Raw genomic sequence first — 20,738 nt, forward strand, 5'->3', positions numbered from 1 at the left:
AAATTTATACGTTTCATAACAAAAATCCATTACTTTATTCATTTGTTTTACATATATATATGATATAAAAAATCACATACAATTAACCAGTAGTCTTCGGGGAAAGCATTAATTTCAAGTAGTAATAAATTGAAACCCAAATTATAGTCCTAGAAAAGCTTTTCTGAGTTAAAAAGTACATTGACAAGCATGTCTGATTGGGTACTTTTTAAGTAATAACATCTTTGCAATATCATAAAACACCAAGCATTTGTATTTACTATCCCTTTGAGAGCTAGTGACTGCAATTGCAATTAATAGGAAAATGGCAAGAACAGAACTAATCAGTCAAAAAAAACTGACATCTAATAAACAGAAAATATCAATGTGGGAGGTTATGTGCAGATACGTTTGCTAAACATTGCTTGCCAATGGACTTTTGATATGAAACAAATAAATTTGCAACAGTTTTACAGAATTAAGTTGGCGTCCCAAGACATTCCACGAGCAATGTGGCTGCAGCAGAGTATTTTACAACAGCTCTACAGCAAGTGCTGCTTCCAGTGTTCTTCTCTGACAGCCTCTCATCGTCTCCCCATGTTCTTGTGTCAGCATGTTGCTTTATGGGCTTAGAAGCTCGACACTTTGGCTCGACTGACTTCTGTTTCCCACAAGCAGAAATCAAACTCATCGCTGTCGTTGGCTGGGCATGATGCTGAAGAGTGGCTTCCCACGGCCTGGATCATGGAGACCATCCCTAGACGCTCCCCTTTAGTCCCCCAAATGGGAGATGAGGTGAGGTGCCCAGCTGCTCAGAAGTACAATGGTACCTCAGAACACAAACTTAACTCACTCCAGAAGGCTGGTCCAGCTGCAGTTAGGTCGAGGTCCAAGTCGAATCCATTCTAGACCTCCAAATGATTGCCTATTTAAACTTGCTTACTTTAAACTAAGAAATGATAGAAAGCATTGGCAATCAATATAAAACTAATACACACATGAAAAATTACACATACAAAAGCAACAAAATATGACATTTCTATACTCCAAAGCAAGAGCGGGTACATGTGCACCACCTTCAAATCTCGCTATAATTTTCTCTAAGTTCTACAGTCACTGATTTCCTCTTTGTCTTGCTGCTATCACTGCTCACTTTTAGGGGCCGTGATTGCCAAATGTACTAAAATCACACCAAACACAGGAACACAGCTTTCGCATGTCAAACTCGGTCGAGTGGTACCGGCGAGACTGAGAGTGATTCATAGACATCAGCATCCCAATTGGTCCATTTGCCTTTGTTTTAGCCCATCAGAGCTGCATCTCGGTCCAATCAGTTTTATTAGGTCTGTTTTGTATTGTCGTGTTCAGAGTTTTCGGTTGAGTCGATGTTTCTCGACTGACCCATTTGAGGTCCGAATTGGTAGAGTCTTTACCCATACAAATTTTAGCAATAACGGTCGAGTTCCAAGGTACGAAAAAAAATGTAGACTTTGCAGACGCGAACTCATGAAAGTTATGAAATTTTGAGACTAACCACACCAGCAATTACAGCAGTGCCAAATAGTAATGATAGAGAAGGGCAACCTCAGAGATTCAATCTCGTTAGCGTGATAATTCATGTTGGATCTTTTTCAAACACTGCAGGAACTTTGTATGGGTCTGGGTCTGGAAATCATCGAATTTTGAGAAATTGCATCAAATTTGAAGCAGTGTTGGTTATTGCGAGCAGGAGAAAGGGCACATACAGAAGATACTTAATTTCAGTAGTACAATAACTGAAAGCATTTGGATCTTATTAGCACTTGTCAAAATAATATACGGATGAAGATCTACACCTGATTTCATTTTGAGACAAATCACACAAAAATTGAAGTAGAAGTACTATATATCACCATATCAAGGACAGCTGCAAAGGACACTTAATCTTGTGAATGGAGCAACACTAAAAGTATTTGAAGATCTTTTTAAAACTTATCAGGAACACTATAGGTGGTGGTGATACAATCACTATTCTTCAAGGTGGCGATTTTAATTTCGCCGTAAGAGTTGGGGGGGGGGGGGGGGGTTGAATCGATTGTAAACATCAGTTTAAACATTGGTACTGACATTGTTGTTCATGTTTGGTACGGCTAACATATTTGTCCAGTTGCACACAGCCTGATTTTGTGCGAGTTTGGCCCGGTGCTATCATGAATGAGATAGCGTGTGCAGAAACTTACTTTCATGTGACAATGTCTGCTTCATTGGATTAATCATCCATCCATTCATTTATTTATGTGTGTTTATCTTACGTCACCTGTATCTTATCTCTTAGTTTAGGCATGTTTGTTTGCATAATTTATGTATTTTAATATTGCCCAAAAAAACCGAATTCAGTTAATGTCTTATTGATTTTTGTTCAACTTATTGTTTCAGAAAAGAAATCTTAAGTTTTCTTCACTTATTTTTAACGTGCCTTTGTTTGCCAGTTTTAAATGAGCTTAAAAGCATCCCGCAAATGTCTGGTTACCTCTGCATGCTGCTGCTTGGTTTTTGCTGATATAAATTTTTTGGTGTCTTCTGTTTTCAGCTGATCTACTTCCGGCAGGGCCACCAAGCCTATGTCCGCGCGGTACGTAAGGGCCGCTCCTACAGCATCAACATCCAGAAGCAGCCCTGGAATAAGATGGACCTCAGGGTAAGCGAGACCATCCCATTCAGCGTAAGGCTGACAGTCCTCTGGCGTAATAATATGCAGTAGGTAGCAGAGATGTTGTTTTGTGTGTGTGGTGTTTAGAGGGGGGTGGTTGTATGTACTGTATTATGCGGAGCAAGTGCCCCCCACCGTGTGGTAAAACCTACTTAGCTTGTGGGGCCATTTCTCAGGTCCCCACAATATACACCTCAGTTTTATAAAAATCTAAAATCGGGCTGCCGCGATTAGTCTATTGTCGATGACGTCGACGCTGAAAAATTTTCAATATCATTAATATTTTAAATCGACGCATCTTTTTAAAAATTATTCCGATAAAATATCATTTATTATTTCTTAAATGTTTCAGTTCATTATAACAAACGTTTTTCATTAATATCACTACGTAATTATGGGAGAAGTTTAAATTATCGCTAAACAAAAAGGTGGTTTTACACTATGCATAGTGCGATGGCGTATTATGGCGGTCCTAGCACCATCCATTAGCACCAGAAGAGAAAACACACAGGTGCTCTTCTAGACCCCCAGAATAGGCAAAACCACTGTGTTGTCTGTTCATGCTTATTATTGGCATTATAATGGAGAGCTGTTTAATACCTTTTGTCGTTGTGGCTGATAAATACTCATTCTTTAAGCCATAAAGTTGTCTGCCTGCTACCTTGGAACCAAGGTATTATATATATCAAAGTTATGGTTAGGGCTGGGTAGGGTTATGGTTATAATTAAGATTAGCGGTTATGCCCATAGAAATGAATGAAGAGTTCCCGCAATGATAGGAATAGTTCAACTATGTCTGTTTCTGTGGGGGGATCCTCCCCAGGACCAGGAATCTGTAAAGGTTGTGGGAATCAAGTATGAGGTCGGCCCCCCCACGCTCTGCTGCCTCAAATTGGCCTTCCTGGACCCCATCTCAGGCAAGATGACTGGCGAGTCCTTCTCCCTCAAGTGAGTTTTTTCAAAAATGTTTATTTGATTAGTATTGTCCTTTTTTTATTATTATTATGAAGATCCTAATTGAAACTACAGGCTTAAACATTTATAGCTACTAAGTGATAATCCAGTTGTCACACTTTAACTTGTCAAACATTTATCTTTTCCCAGTAGAAATACATTGAAATATAAATGTGCAGATAGTGCTTATTCTCCGTCTTTTGGCTGAAAGCTCTTGTGGAACCCTCAGAGCACAGACTTCATTGATTTCAGTCATGCATGCCAGTTGAGAATTATGGAAAATTAGAGAGATCCTTAATTACAAAAACAAAGCTAATCAGCATGAGCCTGAAGATCCATGTATTGACTTTCTTTAAAATGTCTCCTCCTAATGTAGTCTTGCCTGACGTTACATTTAACGTAGCTACTTAGTCACAAACGGGTGAAGCGTGCCTCTTATTTCGTTATTATACTTTTTCAGGTACCATGACATGCCTGATGTCATTGATTTCTTGGTGCTGCAGCAATTCTACAGTGAAGCCAAGGAGCGTAACTGGCAGTCAGGTGAGGCCCCCTGCTGCCCCGGCCGCCCCCGCGGAGGCCACGTCGGGAGGGGCACGCTTTCATTTCTTTTTCTCCCAAAAGGTATCCGTTTTCGCAGCATCATCGATGATGCCTGGTGGTTTGGCACAGTGGAGAGCCAGCAGCCCTTCCAGCCTGAATACCCAGATAGCCTGTTCCAGTGCTATGCAGTGCGGTAGGTACAGCAGTGTCTCACTTCTGCCAACCTGATGCGGAGGCACCCAGCCCTGGACTCGTGATCTCCTGTGTTTGCATTCAGACTTTTAGCTACTTTTTTAAAAAATAATCGCTGAATTAGTATTCTGAGAGAAGCTAATTGCTGGCATGAAAAATGTTTTGCAGCTGCTGAGAGCCACGAAGAAACCCTTTTTTGTCATTACTTATCATAACTTTACACGATCTAACTGAAACTAACTTGCCACACACTGTTTAAGATCTCATCCTTTCAGCTGAAAGGCCAGGCATTGCCTTAAAATGATGGCGAGAATGCTCTTGTTTACAGCTTACTGGGGATTAAAGCACTGCTTCGCCATTTTTGTCATGAGGCTATTATCTTTTGTTCTTTTCAGGTGGGACAATGGTGAAAGGGAAAAGATGAGTCCCTGGGACATGGAACCCATTCCAGATGAAGGTCGGGACGTCCGGCATGCATGTGGAACCCTTAGCATGACTATAAACCATTATAACACTCACTACGGTTTCATTTACATATACCGAATGTGCAAACTTTTTGCACAGCTGATAAAATTTTTGTTGCCTTTTCTTCCATATACGTTACAATTGCTTTCATATGTTGTTTCAATGAATTAATATGTTATGCCTAATGCCTGATGTATGAAGTGAGAATGACTGGTTATCATGGCTTTTGCTGAAGTGGGGGGTTCACCTTCGTACCCCTCCTTTAAACAGATTGTACTGTAGATGAACCTGCGATTGAATACGTTGTTATAAAAAAAGATAAGTCTTTACATAGTAGCAGTTTTAGTTGCTGAGTAAATGGATGTATGAATTATGCATCTCTACATCAATTAATAAATGTACGTAGAGTGTTTTTGGTAGTTTTCCGATAAATCTGCCGCTGCCGAACGCTGGCTGACTTTCGTCTCTCCCTGCACAGCTGCATTCCCTGAAGAGGTGGGCGACGGGGTTCCTGTTACCGAGGAGGAGCTTAAAGCCCTGCTATACGCCCCCCAGGAAGGGGAGTGGGGCTCTAACACACAGGACGAGGAGTGCGAGAGGGTGATCCAGGCCATCGATCAGCTCCTCACCCTGGGTACCCCGTTCTTCGCCTTTTTCCACCTCTTTTGTCTTGAGAGAACATTTATCAATATTCTTTATATGGAAATGTGGTTGTGTATATTAGTGCATTTTCGTGGCGACCTGGTGCAAAGGTCCTGGTAGTAAATGGGTGTGATGGAAGTTTAACTTTTGTCCTCTGGTGTGTCTCCTTATTTGAATACACACATGCTAATCTGACATGATTGTAGATGAATTTGTGTGATTTTTTTTTTTTGTTCTCAGATATTGCTAAAGCCTTCTCCTCGCCTGTGGACCTGAGGGATTACCCACTGTACTGCACTGTGGTGGCCTACCCCACTGACTTTAGCACTATTCGGAAACGGTTGGAGAACCGTTTCTACAGGCAAGTACTCCCATTATAGCTGCTGCACTGCATCCCAGCTGTCTCCCACCAGACTGATTCCACCCTAACTGGTGGGTAGCCCTTAGCTCTTTACTGACCTCAAAGAGGCCAGAAACCCAGGTAAATATAATCGTATAATAGTTAATATATGTTGCTCAGCTATACTTGACCTTGAATAAATCTATAATCCAGCAACCATGATTTAAACCAGTCTGTATCAAAATAATTTTCCTTACTTCATTTCCTACTTGAACAGTAAAACATAATCAGTATATACATTGACACTCCTAAATGATTATATGTGGTTATTCTGTTTCACACAGTTCTGTATTTATGCGGCTTGACAAATTATTTATTGAATGAATTGCACAATTAAGCCTTGTAAAACCACATTGTTAGAAAATAATTTATGTGAATTGTATTAATAATTTTCTATTTACTTATGCTTACCATCCATCTACTGTTGATCTTCTAGCCACTTATCCTGGTCAAGGTCACACAATTAATGTCTGTAGCATAATTGGGCCATTAGCAAATTCTGCAATGTGATTTGAAGTCCATTCTAATTAAAAGCTCAGGCTTATCAAAAAACTAACATTACCAAAGTCAGTGCAATGTGGTGATTAAATCTGATAATGCCAGTGGGAATTTTTCACTATAGTGTCAAGTGAAAAAGCAGAACTAGGACAAACTAGGCTGGATTTATTTCCTATCCAGATCTCATAAGATGATGACATTGGTCCCCAAAATGACCATAACAATGTCAGTCTTCTCTTGAATACACTGAGACTGAGTGTCATTCTTTCTCGGCAATTAAACTGGCAGAAAATACATTTGAAAAATTCAACAGCAGTGCATCTTACCAGAAAGCAGGACCCAGTTACTCAGTCTGGTGACCTTGCTGTAAGCAGCTTAATGTGCTTTCTTTCTACTGAAAGCGTATCACCGTGCATACGATGGCAATGAGGAGCTTGTGCTCCTGAGAGTGTGACCCGATGTTAACGTCAATTGCGTCGTCCTCATCTGAGCTCAGTGGTGCTAGGTCAGCTAGCGGGATCGGTTAGCATCAGCTACCTACTCTAAGAAATGGCAACAATAATAGCTTAGTTAATAGTAATAATAGCTCAATAGCTGGTAGATAAATAGCCAAGGATGGACATAACTGGTACACAAGTACGCATTCGCAATTAAAAACAATACGTGTGACAAATGAGGTAGTTAGCATGTAAAGATTAAAATGCGTTATATTTTTTTGTCATAACAGTACAAATGCACATAAAATAAGTACACATTTGCGCTTTTACAATTGATTGTCACACATATCATTTTTAAAGGTGAATGTGTACTTGTGTAACAGTTATGTCCATCCCTGTTAATAGCTCACTAGCTGGTAGTTGTGAACATGGAACAAATAAAATTAGTATACTAATGTATTTTGCACTGCTCGGGATGCTAAACCCCACTTCCTGTATCTAATGGTGTGGTGATCAGCTTTGCTAAAATAGCCTGTTGTTATTACTTCAACAAAACTGGATTAATAATGTGTGTATTCTATAGAATCAGATTTGAACATTAAGAGCTGTGAACTCAATATGCTTCTCTCTGTTCACTCTTTCACTGGAGAAAAACTATATATTTTTGTGCTGTCCAAGGAAGACGTATGATATTGTCTTGATGAAATTAGCTATATGTGTCAGATTATGTCCTGTGTTTTTTGAGACAGATGGCATTTCATAGAGATGTTTTTGAGCTCGATGACGCTTTCTGAATCTGCAGTGCAGACTTAAGACTGACATATACTTCTGCGTGGAGTCTACACTGTAGGTTGCCATGTACCCTACCCTACAGGGCCACGTACGCCGTAGTCTGACACGCACCCTGCCAGAAATGTAACTACAGGGATCAGGCTATGGTGTAGGGTACGCAGCTACCTATGGTGTAGATTCTCCGTGAAAGTATAAAGCAGCCTTTAGATGGCTGCAAATTTTTAAAAAGTGATTAAGGTTGCTTATAGTGTGTGAATATGTGTGTGTGCACCATGTAATGGACTGCAGTCCCTGTGATGGGTGGGGGAAAACAGCCACAGAAAGAGGGCATAGGCTCTGGTAGAGAACAAGGAACAGATGCCTGAGTATACTTGTGTATTTTGCACTACTTGAGATACTCCGCCCCCTTCCTGTGTAATGGTGTGGTGATGGGATCCTTTTGCAAGGCCCCGAGTGCTTCAGGGACACTGGTGTTGTCCACTCTATGATCCTCACTATTGAACACAAGGAAATCCAGCTTGGTTAGACTGTGTTCCTGCCCGGTCATGCTAATGAAAAATGCAACATAAGTAGGAAATTTTCATTTGCAGTATAGTGATCTTTGTGCTCTTCCCTGCAGGCGGATCTCGGCACTTATGTGGGAGGTTCGCTATATCGAGCACAATGCACGCACTTTCAATGAACCCCAGAGCCCCATTGTCTCAGCAGCCAAGGTGGTGACGGACGTGTTACTGCGCTTCATTGGGTATGACACCTGTTGTCTACGTTTACTATACTTAAATTATTTTTGAAGATTCCACTGTATAGCTGGTAGTTTTATGCGTCGGTACACATTGTTCTGTTTGAGTTTTTATAGATGCATCAAAGTGTCGCCTTCCTGAATTGATGACCTTGTTTTGACCTTTAATTTCGTCGCTTCATGTGTATCAGAGATCAGAGCTGTACCGACATCCTGGAGCTACACCACAAGGTGATAACTGAGGTTAGCAGTGCTGCAGAAGAGGAGGTGAGTGAAGGGTAACTTACAGTTTTGGGAGAAGTTGATAGTGCTGATTGGACTGAGGGGGATATTACATGTTTTTTGTCCTTGGTCTATTACCTGGAAGTCTAATTTTATATTTACATCTCAAGTATTCAGGCAGTTCACAGGTTACAAGGGAGATACAATCATTAAGTCTGTCTTTCAGTCAAATTTGTAGGTATGTCAGAAAAACAATACGGTAGTAATAAAAGTAACCAAGTACAGTACTGTACCTTGAGCTATATGTAGCAATGTTGACTAGCGTCACAAAATAGTAAGTGTGTGTGTGTCATTACGAACCATTGTGTTTAAGCCAAATTTTTAATGTAATAGGCTTTATGGCAGTGCGTTCATAAATATGAACTGTCCATAAGTCAGGCATTCCTAACCAGGGCACTGCCTGTACTACAAGTTGACATTTTTTGCAGTCTTTGGTGTGATGCTTTCCTGTTTCAAAAGTATATGAAACCTATACTCTACTTCTTTGTATTGTCAAACCGTTCACGAACTGTAATGGTCAACTGATCTCAGAGTAGCTGTGTTCCGAAACGGGGAATACGTATGGTTTTTGGACCGGTCTGCCACCAACACAGACTCTTTCTCATTAGTCTGATAACTCAAACTATTTGAACTTTTTTCAAATTTTGCAGACACATTCTGTGTTTGACAAACTGGAACCAAATTTTGAGACAATTTACCCCAAAATTGAAGCAACGCCCCTTTGTGGCAACAAAGGGAAGAGTGGCAACAGAAGATGCTTGTTCACCTTGTGAACAAAGATAACTCTATTTGATCTTTGATCGTCTTACTGCTTCATAAAAACATATGCATGAAAATCTACGCCTGATACAGCTGAGACAAATCACCTATAAATGAAGCAGCAGCACTAGGTGACAGCAGGGGACTGAAAAGGAGGTGACAAAAGCCACCTTGTGAACACAGTAAACCTGAAAGTATCAATATTGCTAAAAATTCCCAAGATCATTGTATTGGTCAGTGATTTTTAAACTGTGGCCCCCAGGATGAATTTCTGAATATTTTAAAATAAAGCTTGCCTTTATTCTTTGCCAGAGCCCCAGTTTGGTAAATTTTATCGGTGGCAGTCCAGTAGCCAGTCAGCATAATTATTTTAATAAACCTTTTTTGGAGTTGTTGATCGAATGGGGGAATACAGATTGTAGTGGTTCGGTGTGTACGAGGCAGGGTTATTATAGATTTCAAATTTGCATTAGTTTTTCATTTTCCATTTTATTTTTCAGCTTTAGCTGTTTCACTTTTAAGAATGTACACATACTTCTAGTTTAATTTTTATCTTATGAACATTTCTAGTTTTAGTTTAGTTTTTAGTTACAGTATTAACATTAGTTTTCAGTAGCATGTTTTCATACCACACTGGAAGTAACTTGTGTGCTTTCACCGTACACAAGAAACATCTAAGGAGAAAGTGTGAAGCATTTTGTTTTCCTGCCTTACATTCCCTTCCAATTTTAAGATAATAGAATGGTAAAATAGTCATGCAGAATTTAGGAGGGTTTTTTGTATAGTACCTGAAGAGCTGTACTATATTTATACAGGTCAGAATCTGTCAAACTGGCCAATACCCTATTTCCATCCATGTGCTGACTAACCATAGTAGTAATTAAATGTTTCTGCATTAATGTTTTTATTTAGACACTTTCAAAACATTCTAAAATGGAGATTTTTTTTTGGCAGGATGCAGAGCTCGAAGTGGATTCAGACACTCCTGGGACTTCAACTGGACAGAGGACCAGTAGATCTGCTGTTAAGGTTGGATTAATATTTCAAATTTATCCTTGTGATTCCATGTATTTATTCCGTTTGAGGAATTTAGCCTGCGGTAAATTAATGCCGTTTGAATACACTAAGTGCCTTGGATAAGACTTGGATAAAAGTTTATCAGTCAATTTATCCTTAAACATGGCTATTTGACAAAAAATATTTTAATGACTGAAATGCTATTTTACAGCAAGAGTAAGCAAAAGTTTCATATATTTCAACCTGTGTCACTTCTGTTCAGGATCAGGCCCAGCTTCCGTCCAAGAAACGAGGGGTGGAGCTAGATGTGCATGCGTGGCATGGGCAGTGTCGCGATCTGCTCCGTCGGATGCTGGAGAGCCCTGAATCGGAGCCATTCCGCCAGCCTGTTGACCTCTTCGTTTACCCGGTATCTGGCATCGGCTTTGTTTTGGGCGCTTATCCACCGCACCAGGTACCATACTATTGGTATCAAAAGTACCAAGTGTGGTACTTCAAGGTACTGGTTTTCTCACTGGCATAAAAACTGGTTCCAGTGCTGGATGATATCCCAACACGAGGTGGGGTGTTTTGTACTGAATTTGAAAAATGGTTGTAGTATATTATAGGGCTGGATATCTCTGATATTAATACCAACATCACATGCAGTTCATCGTGATCTATTTTCTGTATCTGTTTTTCCAATCAGATCACTTTTTTTTTTTTACCTCGTTTATCATTGTTTACTTGGGGTGTAATATTACGACATGACGAGATTTCTCATCGAAGTGAAAAGCGGTCTTGTGAAGGCGCTGCAAATCAGCTGCTGTAACCCTGTCGGCAAACAGATGAAATTACCACAGCAGATGCCCTAGACACTTTTAAAATCTTTTGCGTGGCAGCATTCTGGGTCCCCCGCGGAAAATAATAAACGGTGAAAGGATGACAGACAAAACACGAACCATCTGTAAGCACTGTAGGAAAATAATGCCGTACACAGTGGCTAACGCTACTACTATGCAAAGGCATTTGCAGCACCATCATAGCTCTTTACTTAAATCCACTGCACCGGTGAAGAAAACATTAAAAGGCCAGACAACGCTTACAAATGTGTTTGCACCCCAGCTTTCACAGTCAAGTGAAATAACGAAGGATATCGCCGTTTTCATTGCAGCCGACATGAGACCGTTTTCTGTAATAGAAAATCCGGGGTTTTCGGCAGCGACTCAAAACATTTCGCCATACATCTGCATTATTTGCCATTTTTTTGTCTTTCAAATTAATCAAATAAAAGGCTGCTTTCCAGTAATATATTTCCTCTTTGAAGTTTTCCTTAACATGTTGTCAAAATATCGTCTCATCTCATCTCTTGGGCTGAGTATAATCACTACACTTCTATTGTTTACTTTGTTCGTAACTTTTTCAAGATTGCAGTTGTATTGTGTTTAGAGACAAGCTACTTGCATAGCCAGTCGCCAAAGAAAGTGTTTCAAGTCCCACCCCGAAGTTCCCCGGCTAGTCTGGCACTTTTGGAACAGGAACTTTTGTACTGGCACTCGACTGGAAGTCAGTGGAAAAGGGAAAGTACCAAAAGTATGGTACTTGGTGCAGTGGAAAAGCACTCTTTGTTTTACTTTGGAGTCCTGTGTCTCTGGGCTTCCTTGTGCATACTTTGATGAGCAAGTATACCTTATTCTTTGGTAGACTGTCCCACTATGACTGCACCAGCATGATTATGAAAAAATTACAGATTTTTAAAAAATATTTGTCAGTTTTAAATTTTAATATGCTGTATTCCTTCACTAAGTCGGCTCTGCAATCTCTGCTAGGATTACCGAGACATCATTGACACGCCAATGGACCTGGGCACCGTGACAGAGACATTGGCTGTTGGGAATTATGAGAACCCAATGGAGTTTTGCAAAGACGTCCGGCTCATCTTCAGCAACTCAAAGGCTTACACACCCAACAAAAAGTCACGGGTTAGAAAGTTAATAGATGTTTTTGCCTGATCTCTTTTTCATGTATTCCCTCATTATAGTTCTCTTGAAATCCCCCCTCTTTTCTAAATTATGTGCCATAATAAAAATGGTTTTTGACTGTTCAGTGTGGCAAGAAAGCAATTGATAGAAAAATATATTACAAGCATGTGCCACTGATACTATGTGGAGGTTATAGTGATTTTCGCTTATGTTAGAAGTTCATGGTTTGAACCTTGATTTCTTTCCAGATATACAGCATGACTCTGAGACTGTCGGTATTCTTTGAGGCCCAGATCATCCCCATTATCTCTGACTACAAGTCAGCCGTGCAGAGCCAGAGGCGGAGCCGGCAGAGGTTGAATTATCGCAAACGTCTGCGCAGCAGCAGCAGTTCACCTCCTGCCAGTAGACCTTCCAGGTATCCCTACTCTGCAGTTTATTCGTATAAGCTCTGTCCATCCTTGCCATTGGTCCTTGCCCAGAATCTCTCTGAAACACCATTTTGTAATATCATTTTGTGACATGTAGTAAAGGTGCAGCATAGAATTCAGGAATGACTAGCAGGTTTAGATCCAGGACCTTTAAGACCTAAAGTAATAAAAAATGTCAGGTAGTACAACTGGGTGCCATCTTGATTTACTTTCATTAATCAACAAACAGAGGTATTTAGTTTGCCTTCATCATCTGAAATTTTGATACTTTCTTGCCTTTGTCCAGTCCAAAAGGGAAACAAAAGCCAGGAAAAACAAATTCAAAATCTTCTGCAAAATCTTCTGTTTCTTTGGCAAAGAGCGCTTCCAGAAAATCATCTCAAGGTAGGAAACAGAATAAACCGTGATAAACATGACTAAACATTAAAAGTAAACAAGTTGTAGTAACGTGGCCAGTCATATGCTGTGGTCCTGGGGGATTGTCAAAAATTTGTTTCTGTGTTTTCAGACTTGGATTCAAGTTCAGTATCTGTGGTAGATGAAAATGATGAGGACAACCAGCCATCATCTAGCTCGAGGTTGGGGAGTCAACACAGTGGTCCCGTAGTGGACAGGGTGACACGCAGCAGAGCCACACCAGTTAAAACCTCAGGTACCAGTGATGCATTCACTATAGGGAAATACATTTTTTATATATCTGTTTTTATATCATTTTAAATGTCAAGTCATGCCATGTACTCTATTGATTTACTTTGAAGATACTTATTATTTTTTCCTTTTGGTTCTGTGTTGGGTGTTTTTGTGTAACACACGCAGAACCATCAAGTAACGGACCTCTGACTAATGGTGCTGGACGGACCCTGAGCTCTGCCACACGGAAACGGCTCGGCCTTCGATCAGAGGAAGAAGCAGGGGGAACATCCAGCAGTTCCACGTCGTCGTCTTCTTCCTCTTCGTCCTCATCTTCGTCATCGTCCTCGTCATCCTCTTCCTCCTCTTCTGACAGCGGAAGCAGTTCTGAGTCTGACGTTGCCGATTTTGTCGATGGGGGAGACCATGACTATAGCAAAGCTCCACAGCTGCGCCCTCGGGGCAAGGCAAGGGGCAAGGTGGCAACCAACGGCACCAAGAAGAGGGCCGCCGATGAAATTGCAAGGGTGATGACGAAACGAGCAAGGCTGGAAAAGGAAAAGGAAGTGGAGCCGCAGGAAGAAGAGGATGATTCGGTTGAGGAAGAGCCAGATGAGGAGGAAGAACCAGAAGAAGAGGAGGAACCAGAGGAAGAAAATGACGTAGACCAGAATGTAGTCCAAAGGAGGGCGCAAATCAACCAGCAGACGGGCCAGAGGAAGTCTGCTCGGGTCAACACACGAAATCAGGGCCGCCGGACCGTCCTATATAATGACGACTCTGAGGATGATAACCTGGCAACCAACGAAGACCCTCTGAACTTAGGCATGTCTCGCTCGGGCAGGATCCGTCGCATGACCGAGAAGGCCCGAGTCAGCCATTTGATGGGCTGGAACCACTAACTATCCAACGACTCCTTTGTTTTATCCGGCCATGTTCCCACCTGTTTGTTGTGATAAGACACTTTACCTTAAAAATGACTACATTTTATACTTCAGGGATTTTTTTTTCTCCAAATTCTCTGTGTGTCTGTGTGCGTGCGCGTGTGTGCAGGAGACTGTTTACGACTTCCAACTGGCAGTGGTGCTTTCAAATTCTTGCCAATGAAGCGCTCTGGCTCCTCAGAATTCCTTATCACAGTACAAACCCTAAGTCTCCCAAAAATCCGCCTTACTGCACTCCTGGGCCTTAACATAATGACTTCCTCATTCTCCCCTCAGTGCAACTCCCCAGCTTCATCAGGCTAGGGTCAGGGATACCAAAAAGCAATGGTCGCTCCAACCCCTGCTCCCCGGTTTGTGGTACAACAGTTGTAGTCAGTTTTCTTCTTGCTGGAACATGTAGCCTCTCTCCCACTCTCTCTGCTGGTCTTGTACTTCCCCTGCTTGTCTGTCATATTTATGAATTTGTTGCTGTTACCAATGCTAAAATTTTTATGGTCACTGTTACAGTAGCTTGCTTGCTGTTCTTGGAGAATGCAAGTGTCATTTTTCTTTCTCCCCTGTTCTCCCAGTTTTGGTGCTTTTTCCAATTTTACCTCAAGCAATTTACTGATATTTAAGTTTGCAAATGAGAGTAAAAAGGTTTTTCTTTTTTTTCTCTCTTTTGCACATCTAAACAAAATGTATTTTTCCTCATAATTGTGTGCCACATTTATTTACATCCATTTGCCATCATGTAAACACTTGACAAGTCCCCAGGCAAGCATGGAAATGTTTGCATACGAATATTAGCTCCAAGTCAGATTTTTATTTGTATTTTAATATATATAAATAAAAATCTGCTCTTGCCCTCTATGACACTGGCATTAAACCCGTGACTGTTCCTAAGCATGCAATGTCATACAACTAATGGAATAGACGCACCTGCTCTTCTTGTCACATGCTGAATGGACACTTTTTACTATAGAAAAGATTTATTTTTTAAGCTATTGTATTATACATTTTGCAATCAGTTCCTACCGTGAAAATAATAATGATGAAAATGTTTGCACAATGTTATCAATTACATGTGGCAGCTGAAATACAGGGAAGATACCCGTCTGGACTCTGCAATGTCATCTTCATTTTATCAGATTATCTTCTCATTTAAGAAATTGGGGCACCTGTAACTACAGACTTTGGATGATGCCACTCTCCATAATGAATGGGACTAGGGTTTGCTTGCATCTGATCTGCACTTTGAATTGGGTCCCTAGCATTAAGAATGAAGAGCTCTGTAACTGCTGCATTCCCTCTGCAATGTGAGGGGCCTGCCAGCATCAAATCTAGAATTGTCAGTCCTTCCAGCTTCTTCAATGAAGATGCCATGTCCTGTGAAGCAGGGTTTTTTTCTTTCTGCCCTCGAAAACATGGTGCTTTCTGATTCACATCCAGTTTCACAAATCTTGTTCCAGCTCTTAAGGTCTCAGTAGGGTCTGATAGGACAGGTTTTCATACCTTTTCCCATTGACCAGTGGTATAACTATATTGTTATTCTTGCTGTGATTCTTGGGATGGACAATCTGAAAATTTTCCTGTATAACAACGTATCAGTATCACTGCTCCTTAAGTCAACGGACGTTAAGTTGGGGCCAATATTTTTATCCCTAACTTTTTTGATGGGAAATGAACTTTCCTTATGATATTCCCTGAGCATCAGACTTGCTGTGTGATAGTCCATTAATATTTGTGTGTCATTTTTAATACAGTTGTTTTTTTTTTTTGTTTTTTTGTTTTTTAAATAAAGGAGCAAGAACGTCGTTCTCCAAATTAGGCAACTGTCATTTCTATGTTCCATCTTGTCCGTCTTCATCTGGTCTCTCTCTCTCTCTCATGCTCAAACAGTGTTGAAGTGCTCAGAGACTTATTCTCTAAACACTTCTGATCCTGGAGTTTGAGTTACTTGTCATCCCATTGCCATCAAAAAAGATAATGGTTACATAACTGGGCCCAATGTAGTTATAAATATGGCTGCTCATGTCAGGCAAGATTTTCTGGGGGCAGGGTCTAACATTGTTGATCGGTAATTTGTTCTTTATCCTGATTATCAGTGTTGTTCTGATGAGATTTGGCAGTGTTTTTGTAACTTGGTCATGTAAAAGTGCGTATGTATCGTATGAGGATGTTTGTTGTTTTTTTTTTTGTTTTTTTTTTTGGCTGAGAAATGTGACCAAATTCGATGCAAATCTTTAAGTTTAACATTTTAAAGTACAAACTAGTTTTACACCTGAAAGATGTGTATTGAAAATATCATCTAGTATATTCATTTTCTAGTATTAAATATGAGAAAATGTGAAGGAAAAAGGACCTATACCTTGTGGTGGTGTTAGTATACCATAGTATATTTATGCTAAGGTGTTGCTGAAATAAGGATGAAATAGACAAGAGTGAGAATTGAAGTTAACAGGATGCTGCAAACAGGATAAGACTGCAGTTTTGCTGGTATAGTATGGACTACTGCAGAATGTATGTAAGGCTGGGATGCATAAATACAAAGCAGGCCTGCATGCTAGCATACTAATCTTTTTTTCTTTTTCAGGGAGTTTGATTTTCTGTTGAAGGAAGGGAGGGCATTTATTGGGAGGATGGGAGAAATCAGGTACTTAGAGACTAAATGCAGATGAAGACATTTTGCACTGGTGTGTTGGAAGTCCATTGTGTCGTTTCCGTAGCAAGTGGTCATATTGAAAAAATGATTTTTGTACTGCGACTTTCTTGGATTAGCAAGTTTATTTTGTGTGTGTGCGCGCAAATGTGCGTTTCCTTACCTTGGTTTGCGTGAAACATCAAGTTGAAATTTATCAGCCATTTTACTGGTTCCGGGTCATTTTACATCTCCCTCCCATGTCTTGTAGTACTTCGATCAAACAATATTTATTTGACTAAAACGTAAATGAAATATATGTAGGTGGCACTCAGGTTTTGAGTCTGAGTTAGAAGATGGGGAATAAGAAGGCAAGATGTTTCTCAAATTAATCCCTAAGCATTTGTATTGATACCATTACTTACACTAGCTTTCTTGCAGTCTGTTGTGGTTTTTCTAAATTAATATGGATATATAGCATCATATATAGCATCATACTTGCACAGATGGTTTGAATGTCATGAATAAGCCATATGTCATATTTTAAGGCTTTTACCTTATTTATTCTGCTTTTAGACAAAACGAAAGCTTAACTTTAGATTTCTGTTTAGTTCGGTTCAAAACTATTTGTAGTTTTCAGTCAGATGTCAGATTTTGGGCCGGTAATAAACATGGGCTTCATTACTCTGTGTTACTCAGCGCTGTTCTTCAGCTTTTGTTTGGAAAAACTACTTCAGCTGTTGTCCTGATACATAGAGATGTTGGCTGACCACAACGCTGTTCTGAATCATCCTGAGTATTCTGACCATGTTAACCTTAGGAGGTAAATAGGTGGATCTGTGGAGAAAGCCTCTCTGAATGTAAAATAACGTAAAGCATGATGGTTCTAATGGTGGATGTGGGATGAAATTCACTGCTTCTGGGCACACTTTGTTTTTCCGTTTTGTTACTTAATGGAATCTCAGTGTACCTACACTAAATTAGTTACAAGTGACTGAGACCAGCCTCACTAATAGGAATAAAATTGGAAGCCCCACATCAGATTTGTGGACAGGCTGCTGAACATTCCATGTCTAATACCCTCACATGCTGGAGATCCAGATAAGGGTGCTTTTCACCCACAGCCTCCTCTTTGTGGCGGCAGTTTTGCTAGGCCAGTTGCTTAAGAAAAATGCAACATGCAGAAATGAGTGACACCCACTGTATTCTATGGGCTGGTTTTCAGCAAGCAATAACTCCTCGATATATAGATATGTCATACAGGTACTGTTCTTGTGTCTTGTGTCTGGTTCGTTTTCCTTCTGACCGTGTGCTTTTATTTATCTATTTATTTTAATAGTGACCTGTGAAAGAGGATTTGTCCCAGGAAACACTAGTTTGCCAAACAGCCCCCCATTGCCCATCTCTCAGGATGCTTTGTTAGAAAATAAGAGTTCAGGGATTTTTGTTCAGGTGTCTTTATGGCAGACCAAATGTAATAGTTATGCAACAGGAGCTGTGGTTTTTAGTTAATTTTGTCTCACTTTTTATGTAAGTTAAGACATGGTGCAGGGGAAATGTACATTTTTGTAAAGTTTTTCATATTGATAGATTCTAATAATATAGTGATGAACTTTGTAGCTTGTTTCCATATTTACTGGTAGACTAATAAATTATATTAAAATAAAAAATACTAGTGAGCTGTCTTTTTTATTTATATATTTTATATATACATTAAAAATCATAACAATGTCATTTTGAAATTTCACAATATTGGATATGCCACAAGATGTGTTTCCAAGGTATAATTTCTGAGAAATACAGTTATAAGTTGAAATAGATAAATATATATTTTGTGTGTTTGCTGGTCATGCTCCCCTTAGCAGCCATCGAATTTCATGTTTACGGCTTCTCCCTGAATTTGCTCTTCGTTTCAGTGAACCTATACTTCTGATAACTGCTGCTTGTAGTGTTATTCAGCATGTATCTCTCATGCATTGTTGTTGATTTATAAACCTTTTTGTTGACTCTTCTGGGTGAGCTTAACCTATGACCTAGAAACACACCTTATTAGTTGGCTGTGTGCGCGGCTTATTAAGCAGGGTAAGTGGCTGTACCCAGGCAATGCCAGTTATTTAGGAATGTGATGAAAGTTTAAATGCAATGTGCATTGAAGGAACAAACACAGTGCACCTCATTCCGACAGTTTGTGACCGTGATCAAGTCGATACAATTTGTTTTTGTTTTTATGGGCTTCTGTAAGTTATTGGTTGAGTAATATCCCTAAATAAGTCTTGCTATGCATACAATTGTCACTTTGCACAGGCCTGGAATAATTAAGCTCAAAAATCAGGATTAATTAAGAATAAAATTATCTAAAATGTAGTAGACCAAGCTCCTTGTTTCATGTCTGCAGAAGGAAAATTAAACATACTGGCATCCCTTACAGGGAGTCTTTTTTTCTTCTTCCTTCTTATCTATGGTTTGAGAATAAAGTTCATTGGATAAGTTATTGTGAAAAAAGGAAGGATGTATCATGAAACAAGTATGCTAGACGTTTTGTTTAAAAAGAAAAAAATAAAATCACTTATTGTGGGGATTGCAGGGATGGCACACCTAGTAAGTTACACCAGATCTTTCTCTTTATGGTCACAGACTAGTTCCTTTTAGGTGGGGTCCCAAGATGTCAAGTCTCAGATGTTTTCAGTGTGTCCTTCAGTTTCCCCGTAAAACCTCCATTGAGTGTCGTACCTAGAGCAGCTCTCCCGGGTGGTATCCTTGTGAAGAGCTCAAACTCTGTTGATTTGATTAGTAGCAGCTCTAGCTCTAGGATGACTTTGAAATACAAACTCTACCTCCTAGCTGAAATCCTTGTTCTTTCATTTATTTCCTACAACTCGTGCTTGAAAGTGAAAATAGGGATGTAGATTGACCAGCTTTCACTATTCTACCAAGGGCTTGCAGAGTGTCCTCAACACTGCAGGCCATGGAAATATCTAGCTGACAATCAAATGTTCGTACTTACTGACTTATATGAAGGTTCTTAAACTCACTCTCCTTATAAGCATTTGGAGGATTTGGAGATACTGATTCTCATTTCCTACGCCCCCTAACCCCTTCACACTTGCAGTATAAAATGATGGCAAAAATATTCAACAAACATTTTTCATTGAAGACAATGAGATGATAAAATTGTAACACTTTACTTGACAACGCCTAAATAATATAGTAGTATTCTATTGTGCATTAAGTAAGGGATAATGTACAGGCAGCCGGTAGTTATCGCAGAAATAAGCCCCGACAGTGTGATCAGGACCCGACGCGAAGCGGAGGGTCTTGTATCACACTGAAGAGGCTTATTTCGCTATAACTACCGGCTGCCTGTACATTATCCCGCTTATTACACGGCTACTTGCCACATAAGGAAAAAAACTGGACATGAATATAAATTTGAAACATTTTATTGACATATTTGTTTTAAATTAACATTTTTAAACGATAATCTTTGTTGGCGCGGACTGATTTTAAACATACAAGTAGTACCAGCTATGCGTTATTACTTTGGAGCGGTCATTATTTGAAAAGAACGAACCTGCAAATGTCTCAACTGACCAATCAGAATCAAGCATTCCAGAGAGCCGTGTAATAACTACAAATAATCATAACACTTTACTTGACAGGGCACAAATACTTAACTCAGTTACTACTGAAGTGTAAATCATGAAGAAATGTACTTGCTACTAAAAGATGTCATGATTCATTAATGATGAACAAACATAATATTT

The 20,738-nt window shown here is 39.9% G+C and overlaps 1 protein-coding gene across 2 annotated transcripts in view; it reads left to right on the top strand.

The window, feature by feature from the left end:
- The window catches only part of brwd3 (bromodomain and WD repeat domain containing 3), a 32,220-nt gene extending 16,060 nt beyond the window's left edge, over positions 1–16,160 (top strand). Inside the window, exons 24-40 of one of the 2 annotated variants that reach the window (XM_023834245.2) lie at positions 658–774; positions 2,549–2,656; positions 3,492–3,616; positions 4,083–4,165; positions 4,247–4,358; positions 4,753–4,814; positions 5,301–5,456; positions 5,705–5,825; positions 8,211–8,336; positions 8,522–8,597; positions 10,326–10,400; positions 10,651–10,797; positions 12,197–12,349; positions 12,598–12,767; positions 13,067–13,164; positions 13,289–13,432; positions 13,597–16,160. In XM_023834245.2, the coding sequence (XP_023690013.1) occupies positions 658–774; positions 2,549–2,656; positions 3,492–3,616; positions 4,083–4,165; positions 4,247–4,358; positions 4,753–4,814; positions 5,301–5,456; positions 5,705–5,825; positions 8,211–8,336; positions 8,522–8,597; positions 10,326–10,400; positions 10,651–10,797; positions 12,197–12,349; positions 12,598–12,767; positions 13,067–13,164; positions 13,289–13,432; positions 13,597–14,312 (2,589 nt within the window). In that variant the 3' untranslated portion in view covers positions 14,313–16,160. Of the gene's footprint in view, positions 1–657; positions 775–2,548; positions 2,657–3,491; positions 3,617–4,082; positions 4,359–4,752; positions 4,815–5,300; positions 5,457–5,704; positions 5,826–8,210; positions 8,337–8,521; positions 8,598–10,325; positions 10,401–10,650; positions 10,798–12,196; positions 12,350–12,597; positions 12,768–13,066; positions 13,165–13,288; positions 13,433–13,596 lie in introns of both variants that reach the window. The other variant, XM_072702282.1, reaches the window with a different exon arrangement.
- The last annotated feature ends 4,578 nt before the right edge of the window (positions 16,161–20,738 follow it).

This window comes from Paramormyrops kingsleyae, chromosome 18 (genome assembly GCF_048594095.1).
Source record: "Paramormyrops kingsleyae isolate MSU_618 chromosome 18, PKINGS_0.4, whole genome shotgun sequence".
Taxonomy (NCBI): Eukaryota; Metazoa; Chordata; class Actinopteri; order Osteoglossiformes; family Mormyridae; genus Paramormyrops; species Paramormyrops kingsleyae.